Source organism: Gorilla gorilla, chromosome 4 (genome assembly GCF_029281585.2).
Source record: "Gorilla gorilla gorilla isolate KB3781 chromosome 4, NHGRI_mGorGor1-v2.1_pri, whole genome shotgun sequence".
Taxonomy (NCBI): domain Eukaryota; kingdom Metazoa; phylum Chordata; class Mammalia; order Primates; family Hominidae; genus Gorilla; species Gorilla gorilla.
Window position 1 is genome coordinate 165,709,409 of NC_073228.2, and position 23,621 is coordinate 165,733,029.

The following is a 23,621-nucleotide window of genomic DNA, read 5'->3' on the forward strand; positions in this document are numbered from 1 at the left end:
GACCTTGGAGAGCGCCTAACTAGACCACTGTTTCCCAGATCAATCTAGGAATTGGGACAAACTCAAAATCTGGTTATTAATACAGATTTTCCTGACCTTTCAAAGAACGGTTTGTAAATCTAGTTGGGATTTGAAGAACTGCATTCTTCAAAAGTTTCCCAGGTGATCCTGGAAAATAAATTTTGAGAAACAAAAGATTCTAGCCCACTCTCCTTATTTTGTAGATCAGGCCATGCTAAATTACTCATCTGATGTCAAAGAGATATTTAATGCAGTGTTGGAGCTAAAATTAAACTGTCCTGATGTACACGCCAAAGCTTCTTCAGTAGGTATTGTGGATATGCTCTGTAATGGACACACTGGAGATCTGATCTGTTTCTGACCCATTGGTCTATGTCACAGGGTTTAGCATATTGCCTTCTTAGTCAATTTAAGGATTGGAAAGCCAATCCTTAAATATAAACTCAGATTTGTTCCTCCAATATGTGATGTATTTGAATTAAGAGGTAAGAATATCTTTAAAGACTCTGGCACCTCAGTCTCATCCTCAGAGTCATTTTACTGTGTGTTAAGTATGTCTCTTTTATTTTCTGGATAAAAACTTTTTCCTCCAAGAACTGGATGTCACATGGAGAAAGGATGTGTCTAATTCCCAGACCTTTGGTACTCATAGTAAATCTCAGAGATTACCTTTTTCCAAAGTCAAATTGCTCATCTTTCTTGTCTGTTTTACTTCTCAGGAGAATATGTTGTTATGACCACTCATTTCCACTTGAAGAGAAAGATTGGCTACTTTGTTATTCAAACATACCTGCCATGCATAATGACAGTGATTCTCTCACAAGTCTCCTTCTGGCTCAACAGAGAGTCTGTACCAGCAAGAACTGTCTTTGGTAAGTCCCAATCAAGACACATACACAAGGAAGGGTATGGAAGACAAGTTATGTCATATCTGTGACACTGCAAAGAGAAATAAAAAAAATTATACACTCAAATATTAAGTTCATACAACAGAAAGTTTCATGGAATTGCCACTCTCATTATGGAATATATTTTTAAAAACTATTTAACTAGCAAGCTGTTTTAGTATTTGTGAATAGATGGCATTAATGAATATTTGATTTGATATTTTGAGATAAAAATGAAGTGAAGCAGGCATAAAATGCATAATATTAAAAACTCATAAACAAAAACTTAATATTTAAATAATATATTTAAAATATATAACATGAATCACTGAGTTGTTCGAGAAGCTTAGAAAATATCAGTAGAACTACTTACTTACATTTATAAAAAGCAGAGCTTCTTTAAGTAGGGAGAGCCAATTAATGACCATCATATCACTGCAGGAATAAGTCACTTTACCTGATGTGTGCACTTCCATAGAGTTACATGCATTCATTTTTTCTATTACAATATTTTTAATGACCTACATGCTTCAAGTTAAGAAATCTAATTGAGTATTGTTTAAAGGGTAAGCAACCTTTTACTAATAGGAAAACTTATTTCCTCATGTATTATTTTAGAGGGTGCATTTGATATAAAAAGGTATTTCCTGCCTATATCCCAGTATACTATTTCAACCGTATTTTTCAGGCTGATGAAAATGAAAGATTCCAATAGAATATCTTCTAGACACAGAACGCAGTAGTGAACTGAACACAAATCACCACTCTCGTTATGAAAATTGCATTCTGAAGCTTAAAATTGAGTAATCATAAAATCAAATGCTTTTATACTAGGCGCTATTCTATACAATTAGCCTGTATTACTTAACTATAAAACAAATTCTATCTACTATTATTATTTCCATTTTTAAAAGTGAAATCTAAGGAACAACAGATTGAGTAATCTGCCCATAGTTAGAAGCTATTAGATGGCGCCAGGACTAAGACCCTAGCATTTAGCTCTGGAGTCTGTTCGCCTAATGACAATGCTGTATCGTCACCTCTGAGCTATCCTGCTGCAATGAAAATAATTGAAATGGGAGTATTGTGGTTAACTTCATTTGGAAATCACCACTACATATTTATTGGTGAGAGGTGCAATTATCAAGGTTCATTCCACAAATATCAACTTAGGCACCTGCTGTTTTTCAGAGCTGTGCTAAAGGATAAAATCCTTAAGAAGCTTATAGTCTAAACTGAGGATTATTCACCTGAAGAGATTCCTATGGTATCATTTTTCAATAATATGTAGTGTATGAAAAATCAGTTATCTCAGAAAAAAAGCAAGACTCTGCTACAAGTACCAGAAATGTGTATTTTCTTCTGAACTTGGCAATATGCTTCTAGATTGGCAAACACCAAATCATTGCTCTGACAATAGCCTAAGCATATAGCTAAATTAATATTCAGAATAATTGCAGCTGCAGAACGAAAGAGCAGTTCATTGCATACTCATTCTTTCCCATTACCACGTGTCGATATTAACTAGCAATGAACTCACTAAAGACTAAGTCTTGTTAAGATCCTTATATCTGTATGAGTATGCCTTTTTCTCACTAGGAAATTAAAACAAACAAACAAACAAACAAACAAAACACAGGACATGCCGGGCACGGGGCCCATGTCTGTAATCCCAGCACTTTGGGAGGCCGAGGCGGGTGGATCATGAGGTCAGGATATCGAGACCATCCTGGCCAACATGGTGAAACCCCGTCTCTACTAAAAATACAAAAAATTAGCCGAGTGTAGTGGTGGGTGCCTGTAGTCCCAGCTACTTGGGAGGCTGAGGCAGGAGAATGGCTTGAACCCTGGAGGTGCAGCTAGCAGTGAGCCAAGATCGTGCCACTGCACTCCAGCCTGGAGCAACAGAGCGAGACTCCTTCTCAAAAATAATAATAATAATAATAATAATAATAATATAAATAAACACAGGACATATTTATGTTTTATTTTATTTTTGTAGTATGAGTACAACACTATATTGGAAAAGGTTCTTTTAAAAGGTGATTTTCCCCTTCCCACACCAATGAATTGTACTCTTTTGATTTGAAAATTATTACAGCATTTCAGATGGTGTATGTCAAAAAACATTGCTCTTAACTTTTTCAGCAATCTTATATCTCAACAGACTCATGGCCTTTGATGAACATAACTATATGTCTGTAAACTTAGTTGTGACAAGTATTTTTGTGTTTCAAGTTTTATGTTTCTAATATTTTAAGTTCACTAGAATCACAAATACAATTTTCTAGACTTTTAACCTTTTAACATTTATTTTGTACACGTTTCTATGCTTTTTAGTTTGAACTCAGCACATTTTTTTTTCTTAGCTCTGTGAGAAGGCTAAAAGGATCATGTAGATTCAAAAAGAAAAAAACAAAAGAACCAAACAAACAAAAGTTGTACTTTATAACCATTTATTAAAAGACATCCAGAATGAAAGAAGGTTGCAGTCTATCTTATGCCTTAGAAGACCATATTCTTGGTTTTCCATGCTGTCTCTCATTTGGAGGCAGTGTGGTCACTTAATTTTGCTGCCAAATACATCCAAGTTTGAGATTCAGTCTCGCCACCTACCAGCTGCATGGCATTGGCAAATTTACTTCCTCTTATGGAGCTTCAGTTGTCTGTTAAATGAAAGTACAAGGAAAGTAAAGTAATGCTGTTTTTTAAAAATTGAAGCAAATAAAAAAATGTACATTGTCAGGTTCAGTACTTGTAACTTAAAAGCTGTTCAACAAATCTGTGTTCTTTTCTCTTTTCCTGTAACACGAATTGTATTTTCCTATGGCACAAATTGTATCTTCATGTTAATCTTCTCAACTGCTCTTAATTTATGGACACATTTGGTTTAAAAATACCCATTACCACATTACTTCTGAGAACTGACTACATAAACCAAGATTTTTTTTTAAAAATTGAATTTATTGTAGTAGGGATTTATCAAAAAGAACTAAAATTGTCAATTATAATAGTCATTAGTTTTGCCCTTATTATCAGGCTAAGAGCTAAACACTTCATTGCATTACCTTACTTAATATTCATAATAGCCTTCTGAGTTAAACTTATTAAATCAACTTACAAGAAAAAAATTTTATAAACCCCAGAAGCTCGTGATTTTAAGTCAATTTTCTCAAGGTCATTCAGCAGTTATAGAACAGGGATTTGAAACTCGGTTGCCCTGGACTTTTAATTACCCTAATATTTGCTCAAGTTAATACTGACATGTAAATTCAGGAGCCTGAATTTACAAGTCATTGCATTTAATCCTCATGATAGTCTTTTGAGTGAGTGAGCAAAAATGTCCTTCTCCTAGAATTTCAACAATGGTATAGACAGTGGAGAGAATGAAAGACAAGTCATCCCTTTTACAGAGATGGGCACAGAGTTCCCACAGGTTAAATCACTTAGCAGAGGTCATAGAGCTAAGTGGTAGGGTTGAGACTAGTCACTGGAAGAGGTCAGAATTATTTCTACAATATGTAGCCTGATCCACCCTGAATGGGTAACTGTGACTGTTTTTTTAACATTTTTATATGGTTTAAAGGGAACCTGACAGCATTATACTTCTGTACTGAGTATAGTGCATTACAAATAGTAGGCTGACAGTATTTGGTAAATGAACATTAGAGGGTATCATCTTTCTCATACTAACTTATATAATTGTGTAAGTAAACTAAAATGGGCTAACTTGAAAACTTCTTTTGAATAGAGGGCATTTTAATCACTAGGGATGGATTTGCAGAGTAGGAAAGATGAGGCAGGCTTATCAGAAAGAAAAAAAGATTCTAACATTTGAATCGGAAAAACTGGTGTTCAGATGTTGGTACTGCTACTTCTCAGCAGTGTATTCTCTAGCAAGTTACATAAAATGTATTATTATATATATATGTGTATATATATATGTGAGTGTATGTCTATATGTATATGAGACACACATGTTTCTATCTATCTATATATGTCAGATTTAGGAATTTCTTTAAAAATGTAGCTATTTTTGAATCAGGAAAGATAGTGTAAAACCATGAGTCAATAAAGTGGCAATTTTCCCCGAATAGTTCAGTTATCTATAAATTATCAAAAAGTCATTCACTTTCTGGTTTATATATTTGGGGTACATAGAATATTAAACAGAGCTGAGTATCCAGAAGTCACTTGTGGATCACAGGCAAGTGAAGGTCTGTGATTTCTATATCAAGAACTAGGTACAGTGAGGAATGTTATTTCTTGTTTTACCCAGGACACCCATGTTCTAAGCGCCAATTTAAAGGAGCTTACTATCTTCTGAAGAGCACCTCAATAGCAGAGCAATTTATTCCTACAAGATATCCTCCTCAATGCTGCCATTCCATGAATCACAGACCACACTGGGGTTAAATTAAGACTCGTCAATTCTAAACCAAAATAAGATGGTCTAGAAACCACATTCTGTCATGATACTGTTGATTTCCTTTTGTTCAACTAGGCAGTCCTATCATGATGAAATTTCACAGTATGAACTGGCATCACGTATGTTTTTTTTTTCTTTGCAGGAGTAACAACTGTGCTCACCATGACAACATTGAGCATCAGTGCCAGAAACTCCCTCCCTAAGGTGGCTTATGCAACAGCTATGGATTGGTTTATTGCCGTGTGCTATGCCTTTGTGTTCTCAGCTCTGATTGAGTTTGCCACAGTAAACTATTTCACTAAGAGAGGTTATGCATGGGATGGCAAAAGTGTGGTTCCAGAAAAGGTAAATGCTTTAATAGTCACTGTAGTACATCAATATTATGTCTCTTTAAACCTATGAAATGAGATGTTTTGGCCTGTGGTATTGGATGGAGTATGCAGAATAATAAGGATTCTTTTTTTCTTATGTCATAAACAATTAAGTGCCATGATAATTTTGTTATTGATAAAGGGAGAGGTCATTTAGGTGAATAGATGTACAAAGTGGAGGAGATAAAGGAGAGACAGGAAGGCAAACATTTCTAGTCAAATAGGCTTTCCTGTGGTTTCTATTGATTTGAGAACAGTTTTAATGAACCTGATATTAGGGGCAAATAAACTTAGTCAAATCCTTTATTTACCAAGTGCGTTATAATTTTGTAACTTGAAAGTTATATTCTTTTGGTTGTTTTTCTGAGCCTAATCATTTGGTCATAAATGTATAACCATAATGCCTCAATTAAATTAAGTTTGCCACATGAACCATCCCTAGTTCTCTGCAAAGTCAAGGGCAGGCACATTTTCTCTTTCCAAAATAGACATATGCTTTAGGGACCATAACACACAGAAATTACCAAGAAATGCCTCATGGTAGAAAATGTTCAAGTTAAGAATACTGCTGCTTCCCTCAATTAGAACCTATTACACAGTATGGATTTTATGTCACAGCTTGGGAGGATAGCTCTATTTGTGGGGGTTGAAGAACAAGCGTGACAAAATGCAAGAAAGCTTTGGGATGCTGTGATGAAGAGCAAAGACAGAGACAAAGAGATTTTAAGATGTTTAGAAATAATCTAGAAGGAGTCACTTGACATAAGCTTTTCTGAAACTTTATTCTATAGAATATTAGTTTCTTAAGATACTCCCTGAAAATTTAGTTCTTTGTTGATGCCCACTTGAATATTGCTGCATACTGTATTTCCTGGTCACAGCATATTAAAGGGGCTAAGAAATTCTGTAGTAAATAAATTGGCTTAACTGTGTTTATCCCATAGTTAAACAAATGCATTAGATAAGAAAATCCTCTGTAGTGGTAACATCTACCATATTTAATAAAATCTAAGGTGTTGCACTTCTTGATGGCAAAAGGCTATTAAATACTGCCTGCATTTTTAATGTATTATAAATTATAATTTATAATAATATAAATTTATTATATTATTTATAATATAATATAATATATTATATTTATTATAATAAGACAGGCATAAATTATGTTTTTAAATTCTTAAATAAGGCACAGATTTAGGCTGCAAAATAAGGGCCACCTTGCTCAGCAACTTATAATTTTGCTTCTCACTGTTTACTAAACAAAATGCATTGCTCTTTCTTTCTACAGCCAAAGAAAGTAAAGGATCCTCTTATTAAGAAAAACAACACTTACGCTCCAACAGCAACCAGCTACACCCCTAATTTGGCCAGGGGCGACCCAGGCTTAGCCACCATTGCTAAAAGTGCAACCATAGAACCTAAAGAGGTCAAGCCCGAAACAAAACCACCAGAACCCAAGAAAACCTTTAACAGTGTCAGCAAAATTGACCGACTGTCAAGAATAGCCTTCCCGCTGCTATTTGGAATCTTTAACTTAGTCTACTGGGCTACGTATTTAAACAGAGAGCCTCAGCTAAAAGCCCCCACACCACATCAATAGATCTTTTACTCACATTCTGTTGTTCAGTCCTCTGCACTGGGAATTTATTTATGTTCTCAACGCAGTAATTCCCATCTGCTTTATTGCCTCTGTCTTAAAGAATTTGAAAGTTTCCTTATTTTCATAATTCATTTAAGAACAAGAGACCCCTGTCTGGCAGTCTGGAGCAAAGCAGACTATGCAGCTTGGAGACAGGATTCTGACAGAGCAAGTGAAAGAGCAAAGTCATGTCAGAAGGAGACAGAATGAGAGAGAAAAGAGGGGGAAGACGGTTCAAAGATACAAGAAAAAGTAGAAAAAAAAATAACACTTAACTAAAACCCCTAGGTCATTTGTAGATATATATTTCCAAATATTCTAAAAAAGATACTGTATATGTCAAAAATATTTTTATGTGAAGGTGTTTCAAAGGATAAATTATAAATGTTTCATGAAGAAAAAATTTAAAAAATCTATGTCTTTATTACACAAACTATGGTGTGCTTATGTTTTTGTTTTGCTTTTTAAACTGATGTATAGCTTTAACACTTTGTTTCCAAAGCTGAAGATCCCCATTCTTTCTCTTTGAAAAAAGAAAAGCCTAATGCATTATTTTGTCATAAAATGCTATTTTAAAATTCATGGAACTTTCATAGGCAAAGGTGCAGTTGCTCATTGTAGAGCACATTTAGTCCAATGAAGATAAATGCTTTAAATAGTTTACTTCACTTTCTTCTGAGCTTTTACCACTAGACTCAAGGAAGAATAATTTTAACAGACATGTATACTCCATAGAAACTAAACTAAAATAGTTTTAAAATATTCCCTTTTTCACCCTATTTTCAGATAGCACATGAGCCCAACACTCACTTAATTCTCATTATGAAGATGTTTTTAGAGGGGCAAAAATATTTTGCAAGCTCTGGAATTGTTGAATGTATTCTTTTATATAACTACATTAAAAGCTTTAGATTGAAATTTATGACTAGCAAACAAAAATAGAATATATAAACGATATATGTAAATATACAGCATGAGATTGTACATTTTTTACTTTTTTAAAATTGTGTTCTTAAAATATTGTGTAAGAATCACTGCACTTAGCTGTTAGAATGTTGTTAAATGCTATGGAAATACATTTAGAACCTGCATTTAAGAACAGAACAGCAAGTATGAACCACATGGAACTTGAAACATATGGGTGTGAAGTCCACTTATGTAGACAAAACTTATAATTTCCAAACTGTTGTCTAGTATACAGTGATCAGTTGCTCTCTGTTCAAGTCATTCCACACATTTCCCTATTTTAGGCTATTATAATATAGAAAGAAAATGGGAAGCATTAGTTGGAGCTAGAAAATGAACTGTATATTATTGCTATATTTGCTAATACCAACTATTTCAATAAGTGTTGTACCATATGTAGCATTAAATATAAAATACATAAAAGAATGTACAGAAAATAGCTTTTATTGAGTAATATTATTACATTTCATTTATACTGTAGCAATATATTTGTAGGTATACTATGTAAGGGCTTTAAATAAAAGAGGTCCATTAATACTTCCTTATAAAAATTCTAGTCTGTTTCATTACTGCCCAGATGTTTTAGAGATAAATATTTATGCAGAAGGTATTTTTGAAGTCTCCTTTTGTCTGATAGAGTTTAACAGATATTTAAATTTAGTGTTCAGAATCCACAAGTCACGGTCTAAACACACTTAGAATACTACAGCATAAATCTGTTAGCATTATTGCCAAATAAGACAGTTGGGATCCAAACCCAAGTCTTGAGCAATGTTTTTCTCAAAAAGCTGCTATCCAATGATATAGGAAAATACATTGTGTTTTCCTAAACACACTTTTCTTTTTAAATGTGCTTCATTGTTTGATTTGGTCCTGCCTAAATTTCACAAGCTAGGCCAATGAAGGCTGAATCAAAGACATTTCATCCACCAATATCATGTGTAGATATTATGTATAGAAAATAAAATAAATTATGGCTCTAACTTCTGTGTTGCTGTTTATCTTGTTATTTTTCGGCGTTATACTAATGTGTTTATTGAAAGCATTTTACCTTCCAGACTTCTCATGGCTAACTTTTGGTCTGTATTTTGCTCCTTAGATGTGAATATTTCTTATTAGTCTGCTTCCTGCTACGCAATGACTGCATTTCTATCATTTCTCAGTTTGTTAGTATATGTGGATAGTATTCTACTGTATAAATGATTGCAAAGTTTATCAAAAACAAATTATTATATGTAGCTTTTCTACAGTGCTTTGCTAAACCATGTAGTACTAGTTAAGTCTTCCTTGAAAATAAAGATACACTCTTATAGGGGACAGTTCCTGTTTACTCCCAGGAAACTTTTTTAAAAGATGACACTGAATGTTTATTGCACTTTAGTGCAGTGAAGTGGCAATAAAACCTAACATGAATCAAGGTTGTTTATGGCAGATGCATGTGTTGCTTTACAGAGTTTAGCAAAAGCTCTTAATTTTATGTCATACTGTATTCTACTCAATAATAAAGCTAACATTATTCAATAATAAAATGGAATACTTGACTCTCTTTTCATGTTTTGAAAGGACTTTTCATTGCTCTGTTTTAATGCATTTTTACATTAGAAGCACCTGAAAGTACCAAGTGCTAGCAGGAATCTAGGCCACTAGAAAGATACTAAAAAATGTCAATAGTATGATCCTAAACTATGATTTTTAAAAAATTATTTATATTATAAAAATGAATTAAACACCAGGTTTCTGGTATCACTAGTAGCACTTTGAAATTTATGAAATATAAACATAAGAGAGTGAAAATGCTGAAATGATAATGGAATTTGTTCATATGTATTGATAGCATAGGAAACTCATTTTTCATTCAATCCTGAGACTCTGATTTAATTGTTTTGAGGTTGCATCTGAGCACTGTAGTTTTATAAGCTATCCTGGTGACTCTCAGTATGTAGGCAAAGTTGTTACATTGTTAATACTTTTCATTTTAACTTAAATTCCTTAAGGTTTCTGTAATCAGTCACATCAAGGTAAAAAATATTTATAATCACATGCAAGACAATAATAGAAAAATCATTTCAATGATAGACATAAAACCATAATTGGATTCTACACACCAGACCACATGAGACAAAATTTCTGCTTTAGATGATGGTCTTGCCAGAACAACGTAAATTGTACCTTCAACAAATAAAACCTACATATTCCCTAGTAATGACTCACAACTTTATAAAAACTCACAATTAAAAATCCTCCGACGGCTGGGTGCGGTGGCTCACGCCTGTAATCCCAGCACTTTGGGAGGCCGAGGTGGGCAGATCACGAGGTCAGGAGATCCAGACCATCCTGGCTAACACGGTGAAACCAGGTCTCTACTAAAAATACAAAAAATTAGCTGGGTGTGGTGGCGGGTGCCTGTAGTCCCAGCTACTCGGGAGGCTGAGGTAGGGGAACGGCCTGAACTCGGGAGGCGGAGCTTGCAGTGAGCCGAGATCACGCCATTGCACTCCAGCCTTGGCAACAGAGCGAGACTCCCTCTCAAAAAAAAAAAAAAAAAAAAAAATCTTCCAACTAAATTATTTATTCAAATAAAACTGTCAATGTAAACTAGCTGAACCATCATATTTGTTGATTTCTGGGTTCTCATAAAAAAGAATGCAGTGAATGATGAATATTTTGTCTATCAAACCAAATTCATGTCAAGGCTCACCACATAATTATCAAAGAAATCACAATAAGAAAGGGCTTGGCATTATTGCTGACCATCTGTTTGAAATTCATTGTACCAGTTAGTTATAACCTTCTGTTGGATTTTTCTGAAATCTATCCAGCTCTTATGACCAACAATAATAAACATCTAACTTGACTATATTATACCCACAATCCAGCAAAATAGTTTAACTTCAAATGTTGATTTAATTTAATTAAACTAAATTCTAGTAACATTGGCTGAGTCTTTTCCCTGTACTAAATACTGTACTTGATGATGGGGATGTAGACGTAAATATCGCCATTTTCCTTACAAAAATAATGGTTATGTTGGGGAAGGAAAACAATCAGACAAAGATAATAAAATAAGTATTATGATAAAGTAGAGGATGCTAACCAGTATGTAAAAGAAGTGCCTTGCCACTTTTCATAAGGCTAGCAAATTGGATTTGTAGAAACTAATGATGTTCAAGTTGAAACTTGAAGTATAAGAGGAATTGAAACCATCCTGGACCTCGACTATGAATGAGTGGACTTCTGATCTAATGCCAGTTTTGTGAGTTGTTAGCCATTAAGCCACAAACCAAACATTTGAAACCTCTAAGATCCCTTTAGCTACTGGGATAGATACTGAGCTTGCAGAAATGAAGATGACAATATAATCTTGGAAAGCTCATAAGTTCATAGAGATTCAGAATGAATCTAAAATTACAATACTTCCTATATTACATATAATTACTGAAAAATGTGTAAGTGTAGGAGACTTACCTGGGGAGTGGTATGAGGGAAGTCCTTAAAAGAAAGTGTTAGCCAAGCTAGCTTTTGTTTTGCTTTAGGAATATAAACTTTATTTTTTCAATACAAGCTTCATCAATTCAAGACACTTCTGTAAGCAATGATACCAGCCATTCAGTCCATTACTAAATAACTGAGGGTCCTGGGAATATAACCATGTAAATGAAGTATTTTTTACGTTAAGTGAAGAAAATGAGTGTCTTTTAAAAATTGTTAAGATCAGAAAACAAAAAATGTCAGAAAGAGACAAATCAGGACTGTAATGATTTCCAGTCAAAACTCTTGCAAAATTGCCCTAGTTTGATGAGATACCCAAGCAGCATTGTTGGGGTGGAGAGGGACTCTCTGATGAAGGTTTCTTGGGCATTTTTCTGCAAAAACTTTGGCTAACTTTTTCAAAATACTCCCATATAAGCAGATGTTATCATTCCTTGGCCTTCCAGAAAGCCAACAAGCACATTGTTTTTAGTATCGCAAAAAAACTGTTGTCATGACCTTTGCCTTTGACCAGTCCGCTTTTGCTTTGATTGGACCACTTTGATATCTTGGTAGCATTGTTTTCAGGATTGTGCAGGTAGAGCCCATTCCATCTTCTGTTACAATTCTTAGAAGAAATGCTTCAGGCTTGGTCACATTTATGTAAATTTCCACTGAAAGGTTTGCTCTTGTCTGCAACTGATCTGCGCATAACAGTTTTGGCACCTATTAAGTGGAAACTTCGCTCAACTTTGATTTTCAGTAAAATTGCGTAAGCTGAACCAGTTGAAATGTCTATGATGTTGGCTGTTTGTTCTGCTATTAGATGTCTTCAATTAGAGCATGAACAAGATTAAAAATTTTATATTTGTAAGTTGATGTAGATGGCTTGCTGCTGTGGGCTTCATCTTCAACATTATCTTGGCCCTTCTTAAAAATAGTTATCCATTTATGAAGTGTCTATTCATATCCTTTGCCCACTTTTTGATGGGCTTGTTTGTTTTTTTCTTGTAAATGTATTTAAGTTCTTTGTAGATTCTGGATATTAGCCCTTTGTCAGATGAGTAGATTGTGAAAAATTTTCTCCCATCCTGTAGGTTGCCTCTTCATGCTGATGGTAGCTTCTTTTGCTGTGCAGAAGCTCTTTAGTTTAATTAGATCCCATTGATCTATTTTGGGTTTTGTTGCCATTGCTTTTGGTGTTTTAGTCATGGAGTCTTTGCCCATGCCTATGTCCTGAATGGTATTGCCTAGGTTTTCTTTTACTTTTTATGGTTTTAGGTCTTATGTTAAGTCTTTAATCCATCTTGAGTTAATTTTTGTATAAGGTGTAAGGAAGGGATCCAGTTTCAGTTTCCTGCAGATGGCTAGCCAATTTTCCCAGAACCATTTATTAAATAGGGAATCCTGTCCCTATTGCTTATTTTTGTCAGGTTTGTTAAAGATCAGATGGTTGTAGATGTGTGGTGTTATTTCTGAGGCCTTTGTTCTGTTCCATTGGTCTATGTATCTGTTTTGGTACCAGTACCATACTGTTCTGGTTACTGTAGCCTTATACTATTTTTTGAAGTCAGGTAGCATGATGCCTCCCGCTTTGTACTTTTTGCTTAGGATTGTCTTGGCTATTGTCTTGGCTATGTCTTTTTTGGTTCCATATGAACTTTAAAGTAGTTTTTTCCAATTCTGTGAAGAAAGTCATTGGTAGCTTGATGGGGATGGCATTGAATCTACAAATTACCTCGGGCAGTATGGCCATTTTCACGATATTGATTCTTCCTATCTCTGAGCATGGAATATTCTTTCATTTGTTTGTGTCCTCTTTGTTGAGCAGTGGTTTGTAGTTCTCCTTGAAGAGTCCTTCACATCCCTTGTAAGTTGGATTCCTAGGTGTTTTATTCTCTTTGTAGCAATTGTGAATGGGAGTTCACTCATGATTGGGTTCTCTTTCTGTTATTGGTGTATAGGAATGCTTGTGATTTTTGCACATTGATTTTGTAACCTGAGACTTTGCTGAAGTTGCTTATCAGCTTAAGGAGATTTTGGGCTGAGACGATGGGGTTGTCTAAATATACAATCATGTCATCTGCAAACAGAGACAATTTGACTTGCTCTTTTCCTAACTGAATACCCTTTATTTCTTTCTCTTGCCTGATTTTCCTGGCCAGAACTTCCAACACTATGTTGAATAGGAGTAGTGAGAGAGAGAATTCTTGTCTTGTCCTGGTTTTCAAAGGGAATGCTTCCAGTTTTTGCCCATTCAGTATGATATTGGCTGTGGGTTTGTCATAAATATCGCTTATTATTTTCAGATACATTCCATCGATACCTAGTTTATTGAGAGTTTTTAGCATGAAGGCTGTTGAATTTTGTGGAAGGTCTTTTCTGTATCTATTGAGATAATGATGTGGCTTTTGTCGTTGGTTCTGTTTATGTGATGGATTACGTTTATTGATTTGTGTATATTGAAGCAGCCTTGCATTCCAGGGATGAACCCAACTTGATCGTGGTGGATAAGCTTTTTGATGTGCTGCTGGATTCGGTTTGCCACTATTTTATTGAGGATTTTCGCATCGATGTTCATCAGGGATATTGGTCTAAAATTTTCTTTTTCTGTTGTGTCTCTGCCAGGCTTTGGTATCAGGATGATGCTGGCCTCATAAAATGAGTTAGGGAGGATTCCTTCTTTTTCTATTGATCGGAATAGTTTCAGAAGGAATGGTACCAGCTCCTCTTTGTACCTCTGGTCGAATTCGGCTCTGAATCCGTCTGGTCCTAGACTTTTTTTGGTTGGTAGGATATTAATTATTGCCTCAATTTCAGAGCCGGTTATTGGTCTATTCACAGATTCGACTTCTTCCTGGTTTAGTCTTGGGAGGGTTTATGTGTCCAGGAATGTATCCGTTTCTTCTAGATTTTCTACTTTATTTGCGTAGAGGTGTTTATAGTATTCCCTGAAGGTAGTTTGTATTTCTGTGGGAATGGTGGTGATATTCCCTTTAAAATTTTTTATTGCATCTATTTGATTCTTCTCTCTTTTCTTCTTTTTTAGTCTTGCTAGTGGTCTATCAATTTTGTTGATCTTTTCAAAAAACCAGTTCCTGGATTCATTGATTTTTTTGAAGGGTTTTTTTTGTGTGTCTCTATCTCCTTCAGTTCTGCTCTGATCTTTTTTATTTCTTGCCTTCTGCTAGCTTTTGAATGTGTTTGCTCTTGCTTCTCTAGTTCTTTTAATTGTGATGTTAGGGTGTCGATTTTAGATCTTTCCTGCTTTCTCTTGTGGGCATTTAGTGCTATAAATTTCCCTCTACGCACTGCTTTAAATGTGTTCCAGAGATTCTGGTACGTTGTGTATTTGTTCTCACTGGTTTCAAAGAACATCTTTATTTCTGCATTTGTGCAGCCAACAGACACATGAAAAAATGCTCATCATCACGGGTCATCAGAGAAATGCAAATCAAAACCAAAATGAAATACTATCTCGTGCTTGTTAGAATGGTAATCATTAAAAAGTCAGGAAACAAAAGATGCTGAAGAGGATGTGGGGAAATAGGAACGTTTTTACACTGTTGGTGGGAGTGTAAATTAATTCAACCATTGGGGAAGACAGTGTGGTGATTCCTCAAGGATCTAGAACCATAAATACCATTTGACCCAGCGATCCCATTACTGGATATATACCCAAAGGACCATGCTACTATAAAGACACATGCACAAGTATGTTTTCTGCAGCACTATTCACAATAGCAAAGACTTGGAACCAACCCAAATGTCCATCAATGAATTACTGGATTAAGAAAATGTGGCACATATACACCATGGAATTATATGCAGCCATAAAATAGGATGAGTTCATGTCCTTTGTAGGGACATGGATGAAGCTGGAAACCATCATTCTCAGCAAACTATCACAAGGACAGGAAACCAAACACTGCATGTTCTCACTCATAGGTGGGAACTAAACATTGAGAACACTTGGGCACAGGGTGGGGAACATCACACACTGTGGCCTGTTGGGGGATGGGGGCTGGAGGAGGGATAGCATTAGGAGAAATACCTAATGTAAATGAAATTGATGGGTGCAGAAAACCAAAATGGCACACGTATACCTATGTAACAAACCTGTGCCTTGTGAACATGTACCCTAGAACTTAAAGTATAATAATAATAATAAATAGTTATCCATTCACAAAGTGCTACTGATTTCTTTGGGACATTGTCCCCATAAAATTTCTGTAATGTATCAGTGATTTCACCATTCTTCGACACAAGCTTCACCATAAATTTGATGTTTGTTCTTGCTTCAATTTTAGCACAATTGATGTTATCCTTCTTAGTGCCTCAAACTAGATCCAGAAACAGAATTTTCAACATAGATTTCAGACCCAGGTTTTAAAAACTGGAACACATTGCTTAATTTTCCCACAAAATCAGTCTTATTCTCAGTAATACTTTGGGATATTTATCACTGAGATGTACTGTTTCCTTCAGCAAAAAATTTTTATTTTTTTTTCAATTTTTTAAATTTAAATTTTATTTTTTTCCATCAAAGTATCCTCTACTACCAAGTTCCAACAGATGACTCAAATGGTTCTTTATAAACAAAAGACAACCCAACAAGAACATAGACTTATATTTTTCGAAGGAAACAAGAATGTATCTTCTTTCCTTGAACAAGGATGAGGGCTGACAAAGATTCTTTGCTTGACTAAATTGTCATCAGGTTAGTGAGCCTTCTTCTAGGCCCATCAGTGCACTTCCTTGTAAAAACTAGGTTTAACAAAGAACACTGCTAAATCAGTTTATTAACAAAGAACACTGCTAAGTAAATGTAAGGAACTCCAACCCTTGACTTATCTTATCAGGTTTCTAAACCTCCACCATCTCCCAGGTCTGATCACCCTGGCCTGAATCCAGTCCAGCTGGCTTAGCAAGACTTCCCCTTTCCCCCAATACTTCCTTTTAGCAATTTCCATCCTCTGACCCCATCCAGCTTCTTGGCTGCAAACCCCCATTGACCCGTGCTATGTTTAGTGTTGAGCCCAGCCTCTCACTCCCACTGCAAGACCCCATGGCAGTGGTCCCTACAACTGTTGTGATAGTGCTTAATAAAGTCTGCCTTACCATGCTTCAAGCTAGGATTTGAAAGACGATTAGACACTTATCAGACACTTTGGTGATGGAGATGACAGTTAATGATAAGAAATAGAGCCTTTATTAAAAGATAATGTTAACCAACCTAGCTGTACACCAAAAAGTGAATTTATAAAGAAAATGTGACATAAATACAATGTTAGAATAGTATTTTACTTTTTCTTAAAAGGAAATTTTTTCATTTATGAAAACATCAATGATCCTGAAGAACATTGTGTTACATGAAATAAGCCAGGCACAGAAAGACAAATACCACATGATCTCACTTGTATGTGAAACCTACAAGAGCTGAACTCATCGAAGTAGAGCGGGAATGATGATTACCAGGAGCTGGGGAGGTGGGTGTGGTTGGGGAGATGTTGGCCAAGTGAATACAAAATTTCAGTTAGAAAAAATAAATTGAAGAGATTTGTTGTAAAATGTGGTGACAATAGTTAATAACAGTGTATTGTATTCTTGAAAAAATGCCGTGAGGAGTTTTAAATATTCTTACCACAAAAAGTGATATGTGAGGTAACACCTATGTTAATTAGCTCGATTTAGCCATTGTATACATATCCACAATATATACATCTTTCAAAAAACAACATACTGTACTTGATAAGTATATACAATTTTATTTCTATTAAAAATAACTTTTAAAAAGGATATAACTTAAAATATTAAACACAAAACAAATCAAAACAATGAAACAAGAAAACATCAAAGGAATTAAAAATAGTACACTAGAAAAATTCTACTTAACCCACAAGAAATAATAAAACAAGACTAGAAGATTACAAAAGAATTAGACACACAGAAAGCAAATAGACTGTCACCTGGCGGCATATACAAAAATAAGTCAAATTAAATCATAGATCCAAATATAAGCACCCAAACTATAAACTTTCCAGAAGAAAACATGAAGGGAAATCTTCATGATTTGGGGTTAGCCAACAGTTTTCGGACACACTAAAATCAAAATCTATAAAAGAATGGTCATGGTTAAATTACACTTTATCAAAATTAAAAACTCTGGTGCTTCTAAAGACCACACTGGAAAATTAAAAATAACACAATCTGATAGAAAATATTTGTAAAAATTATATCTGATAATGAACATTTATCCAAACTGCATAAATAACTTATAGAACTATATAATGAGAAAAACAACAACCCATTCTAAAAGTAGGCTAAACGTTTATTTGTTTTTTGTTTTTGAGACGGAGTCTGGCTCTGTCGCCCAGGCTGGAGGGCAGTGGCCCCATCTCCGCTCTCTGCAAGCTCCGCCTCCCGAGTAAAAATAGGCTAAATATTTAAGTAGGTATAAGCAAATGACTAATGAACCTATGAAATGTTCATTACCATTAGTCATTAGAAAAATGCAAATTAAAGCCACCACGATAACTTTATATTCATAGAATGGCTATAATCAAATGATAGACTATAGAAAGTGTTGAAGACAATGTGGAGAAATTGAAACATATATACATTGCTGGTGAGAATGTACAGCCACATTGGAAAATGGTTTGGCAATTTCTTATGAAGTTAGACATAAACTTACCATATATCTCAACAGCTCTACTATTCAAACAAATTAAAAATTATGTATTCTTACAGAATTGTATGTAAATATTCATAGATACATTATTCATAAGAACCTAAAACTGAAAATATCCCAAATGTCTGTACATTAATTAATGGATAAATAAAATGTTATTCAACAAAAAAGAAGGAACAAAAGCTTGATACAAGCTACCTGGATAAACTTCAAAAACATAATAAGTGAAAGAAGCCAGACACAAAGACCACATATTGTGTAATTGTATTTACACTAAATGTCCTGAAATGTAGAGACAGCAGATTGTCGTGTCTGATACTGGGGGTGGCAGTGGGAACTGGTTGGAATTGAGCATGAGGGATCTTCTTGGCACAATGGAAATGTGTTAAAATTGCACTGTGGTCATGGCTTCACAACTTTATTAATTTACTGAAAATTTTTGAGTTGTACATTTTAAGTAGGTGGCTTTTATACTGAGTAAGTTTTAACGCATTAAAGCTACAAAAATAATGATAGTTAACGTGAAGAACTGTTTTGAGGCATCACTGATATCAAATTTATGTAAAAGAATCAGGCATACTTCCTGTCCTATAGTATATCTTGCAAAATTAAATAAACTATTAAGATAAGGCCTCCATTTTTAGATTGCAACAAATAGTTAAAATTGAGTCTAAAGAGAGAAAAAAAATTACCAATGGGCCAAACACAACACATAATAAAATAGGGTAGGGATTTCTTATCTGTAAATCAGAAGTAGGGTTAAGGCCCAGTATGGATCCAAATATCTAAATAATCTAGTCCACATATATGAGGCAGGTGACTTATTTAAAACATTTGTAGAAAGATTCAACCCACCTCCTTACACACTGTGTGCATACTTCCACTTGAACAAAGGTATTCCCTGTAGGGAATAAGATAATACAGCACCTGAGTATCCTGGAAAGCCACAGACCAGTGGTTCTCAAACTTTAGCATGCATTAGAGTTGCCCAGAAGGGCTTGTTGAAAGACATATTGCTAAACCGTACCAACAGACTTTTTGTTTCAATAGGCCTGGGGTGGGATACATTTGCAAATTTTATTTTATTTTATTTTTATTATTATTTTTAAGACAGAGTCTCGCTCTTTTGCCCAGGCTGGAGTGCAGTGGCACGATCTCGGTCACTCCAACCTCCACCTCCCAGGTTCAAGCGATTCTCCTGCCTCAGCCTCCTGAGTAGCTGGGACTACAGGCACATGCCACCTCATAAGTCCCCAGCTAATGCTGATGCTATTGGGCCCACGAAACACACACTGAGAAATTTACATGTAATATCAACATTATCCACAGTCCATGTTTATGGATTAATTGGTTTTATTTCAGAATTTAAATTAACAATCCATGTGCTTGAGAAAGAGGAAAAACAGGTTTTAAACAATAAAGTATGGCCTTATTAGAGAAAGCATATACATTTTATTATTAATGACAAGGAATTTAAAGTTTTATTAAATCTATGAGATTTTTGTTTCATTCAGTATAAAACTGGTAATTATAATAAATTCCACCCACAAATGGAAAAGTGAATACAAACACAATAAAGAAATACAATTCAATAAGCCAGTTAAAACAGATTTTTTACACAGAATAATACTCAAATATTTTTGAAAATTACTTTGTCCTTTAAAGAGAGAAACTCAATTTCAGACACTATAAGTGAGACTATATTTTCCTCTCTACATTATTGCACAGCTATTTGTAGGTCAGCCAGAAATATTTTCTCCCACTGTTTGTAGCTGTATCTACTTTGCCTATTAGCTCTAGTGATTTGAGAGCAGGGAAATGTCCATGAATATTGTGATTATTATAAATGTTTATAATCTTGAATGATGAAGTATAATTTATGCTTAGAATAATCTCATTTTAGAGGATGGCAAATGCGCAAACAATAGACACTGCCTAGATGTTTATAATATTGATGGTTGAAAAACCATATTGTTGAATATAAATTTGAATTTCTGGCATCACAATTATCTCCAGGTAAGGAGTACAATAAGAGTCTCTTCATAGTATTCTTGAGTACGTCTCTTTAACAAAGCTATTCAAATACTAAAAGGTAAACACTTAAAATTGCTTTTATTAATACTGGTGATTTTCTGTTCTCCAGTAGCCATATCTCTTCAGACTACCAGTGGGAGTTGGTAAATTGACATACGGAAACTGAATCCACATATTGGGAGGCCAGTTGTCCTCATCAATTTTCTTTATGGCCCCTGCAAAAATAGAAATAACAAAACATAATATACCAAAACTGTTCTCCAATTCAAACTGTTAAAGCAAGCTAAATATGGCCTGAGAAGGATTCCGTTCATCTATATTTGGGTCCTTGTGGATGAACTGTAACCTAGCTTAATAGACAAAATTGAAACCTAATTTAGGAATAGGTATCTGTAACAATAGCTGAGTTTTGGGCAATCCCAGTGGTCATACTTCAACCATTCATAGACTGTTAGGTGTTCAAACTGTGTTCAAATAAGGCAAATGCCAACCTGTAACCAATCCACCTATTTCTGTACGTCACTGCTGATTTCTGTACTTCATTTCCCTTTGTCTATAAATCTTCTTCCACCACGTGGCTGTGCTGGAGTCTCCGTGAATCTGCTGTGATTCTGGGGGCTGCCCAATTCACAAATCGTTCATTCCTCAATTAAACACCTTTAAATTTAATTCAGCTGAAGTTTTTCTTTTATCAAACCTTAGGTAATACTTATTAAAGAATCAGGAACGTACTTTGATTCAAAAACTATTTTCTTGAAGAAGGCACTATATAAAGGTAAGATGGGAGTGAGGAAAATGGGCAGATGTTGGTCAAAGGGTACAATCTTTAAGCATAAGATGAACAAGTTCAGGGGATCTAACAAACAGCATGGGTAGTGATGTGGTAATTAATTTGATATGCATCATTACACAAAGTATATTAAATCATCACATTGCATACCTTAAATCTATACAATATTTTGTCAGTTAAACATTTCAAAATTAATTCAAATAAACTTTTGATATGTGGCCCAAAAAAGGGGACTTTATCCCCTTAACAAATTTTAGCTAGTGACCAGAAAGAAGTTAAATATTGATGTACAATTATATCTCTGAACTCCATGTATCCTAAATATAACTTTCTATCAGAAAATAAGCTATTGTATGACAGTGATAACAATCATTATTAGAAGCTCACGATAATGTGTTGCTTTTTAGTGTCAGGGATTACGATATATATACACATTATTTAATTCTTACATCCCTACTTCATAGGAATGACAATCTCCATTTTATGGATGAGAAAACTGAGACTTAAAAAGGTTATAAAACTTGCCCGTTGTTATGTAGATAAAAAGTGCCAAACCAGGCTTAGAAACTTAGAATTGAAACTAGGTCATTTTTTATGAGTTTGAGTGGATTGAAAAAGTTATCTACATTAATTCTTTTATTTTATAAATAAAATAAGAAGCCACAATGGATAAGCCCCCAGCTAAAGGTAGATTCAGGATTATAATACACTAATACACATTTCTCAAATTCTAACAACAAATAAAAATATGAATTGGTTCCTTTACATTAAACTTTTTACTGTGTTGTCTTAACCCTTAACTATTACAGTTTACAGACAGAGGGATAACCGGCAGTGGGGGGGAGAGAGAGAGAAAGAGAGAGAGAGAGAGAGAGAGAGAGAGAGATTTAACCCAAGATGTAACTTTCAGGCTATGGGTACTACAAGAAATTAATTCATTGAGTAGACACATGTTATGAATTGCTTATGTGTCAGGAAATGTTCTAGACACTAGGAATACAAATATGATTATAATTTGTATATATTCTCTCTCTCAGAATACCTCTCCCTTTAAGAAAACACAGGTAGCATAATAGGCCAAAGGTTCTTTGGGACACATATGAGCAGAACTACAGGGGGCTGAATGGTAGCTCTTCAAAATATATGTCCATGTTCTAACCTCGTAACCTGTGAATGTGACTTTATTTGGAAAAAGGATGTTTGCAGATGTAATTAAGGATTTTGAGATGAGATCATCCTGAATTATCTGGCCCTAAATTAAATGCCAAACCCTTAAAAGTCATTATAAAAAGGAAGAGAGAGATAACACAGACCAGAGACAACACACACAGAGGAAAAATCCCTGAAGAGCGGAGTGATGCAGCCACAGGAGATTCCTGATGCCACTAGAAGATGGAAGAGACAAGCAAAGACCCTCCCCATGGAGCCTTCGGACGGAGGCTTAACTTTTAAGCCTTCAGAGGGAGACTTAACTTTTGACCAACACCTTAACTTTTGACCGTTGGCCCCCGGAAAATTGAGAAAATAAATTTCTGTTGTTTTAAGCCAGGAAGTTGTGATAATTTGATACAAGAGTCCTAAGAAACAAATATAGGAACATATATGGATTTTCCTAGCCCTAGAAGAAGAGGTGTTCTAAGCAACAATTTTTGAAATAGATCTGTCATTAAGCTTCCTCTAATGTGGCAGTGACCTAAATAGCAACAGATATTTATGTTAAATATCTGTTATCAAGGAAGTTTCCCATAATAAGCAATTAAGAGTTAAAACTTTGGGTCTGGCATTGTGGCTTGTGCCTGTAATCCCAGCACTTTGGGAGGCAGAGGTGGGTGGATCACCTGAGGTCAGGAGTTCGAGAGCAGCCTTGCCAACATGGTGAAACCCCGCCTCTACTAAAATACAAAAATTAGCCACGTGTGGTGGCAGGCACCTGTAATCCCAGCTACTTGGAAGGCTGAGGCATGAGAATCGCTTGAACCTGGGTGGAGGAGATTGCAGTGAGCCAAGATCCTGCCACTGCACTCCAGCCTGGGCAACAAAGGGAGACTCCATCTCAAAATAAATAAATAAATAAATATAAAACAACTTTGAATTTAAGAAATCTACTAATTATCTTATTTATTAAACAACAGGCTCTGAGTATTGAAGTACTAAAGTTTGTGACTATAAAACATGGTACATTTCTAAGATTTTCCCACTGTACTACATAATGGTTTAATAATCTATTTAATGGTATTCAACAGCTCTTCTACATTTGGAACCAAATAATTAATTCTCACAACTTGAAAACATAAGCAAGTATTATTTGTCACGAATTTAAACATT

The 23,621-nt window shown here is 34.9% G+C and overlaps 1 protein-coding gene and 1 long non-coding RNA gene across 4 annotated transcripts in view; one reads left to right on the plus strand and one right to left on the minus strand.

The window, feature by feature from the left end:
• The window catches only part of GABRA1 (gamma-aminobutyric acid type A receptor subunit alpha1), a 52,652-nt gene extending 42,793 nt beyond the window's left edge, over positions 1–9,859 (plus strand). For both annotated transcript variants that reach the window (XM_019028401.4, XM_019028402.4), the window contains exons 8-10: positions 741–893; positions 5,480–5,682; positions 6,997–9,859. In XM_019028401.4, coding sequence (XP_018883946.3) covers positions 741–893; positions 5,480–5,682; positions 6,997–7,308 — 668 coding nt within the window. In that variant the 3' untranslated portion in view covers positions 7,309–9,859. The remainder of the gene's footprint in view (positions 1–740; positions 894–5,479; positions 5,683–6,996) is intronic.
• A 7,313-nt stretch (positions 9,860–17,172) lies between these two features.
• Positions 17,173–23,621, minus strand: part of LOC109026865 (uncharacterized) — a 93,793-nt gene continuing 87,344 nt past the window's right edge. For both annotated transcript variants that reach the window (XR_002005916.3, XR_008679826.2), the window contains one exon: positions 17,173–20,721. This is a non-coding gene — a long non-coding RNA (uncharacterized lncRNA). The remainder of the gene's footprint in view (positions 20,722–23,621) is intronic.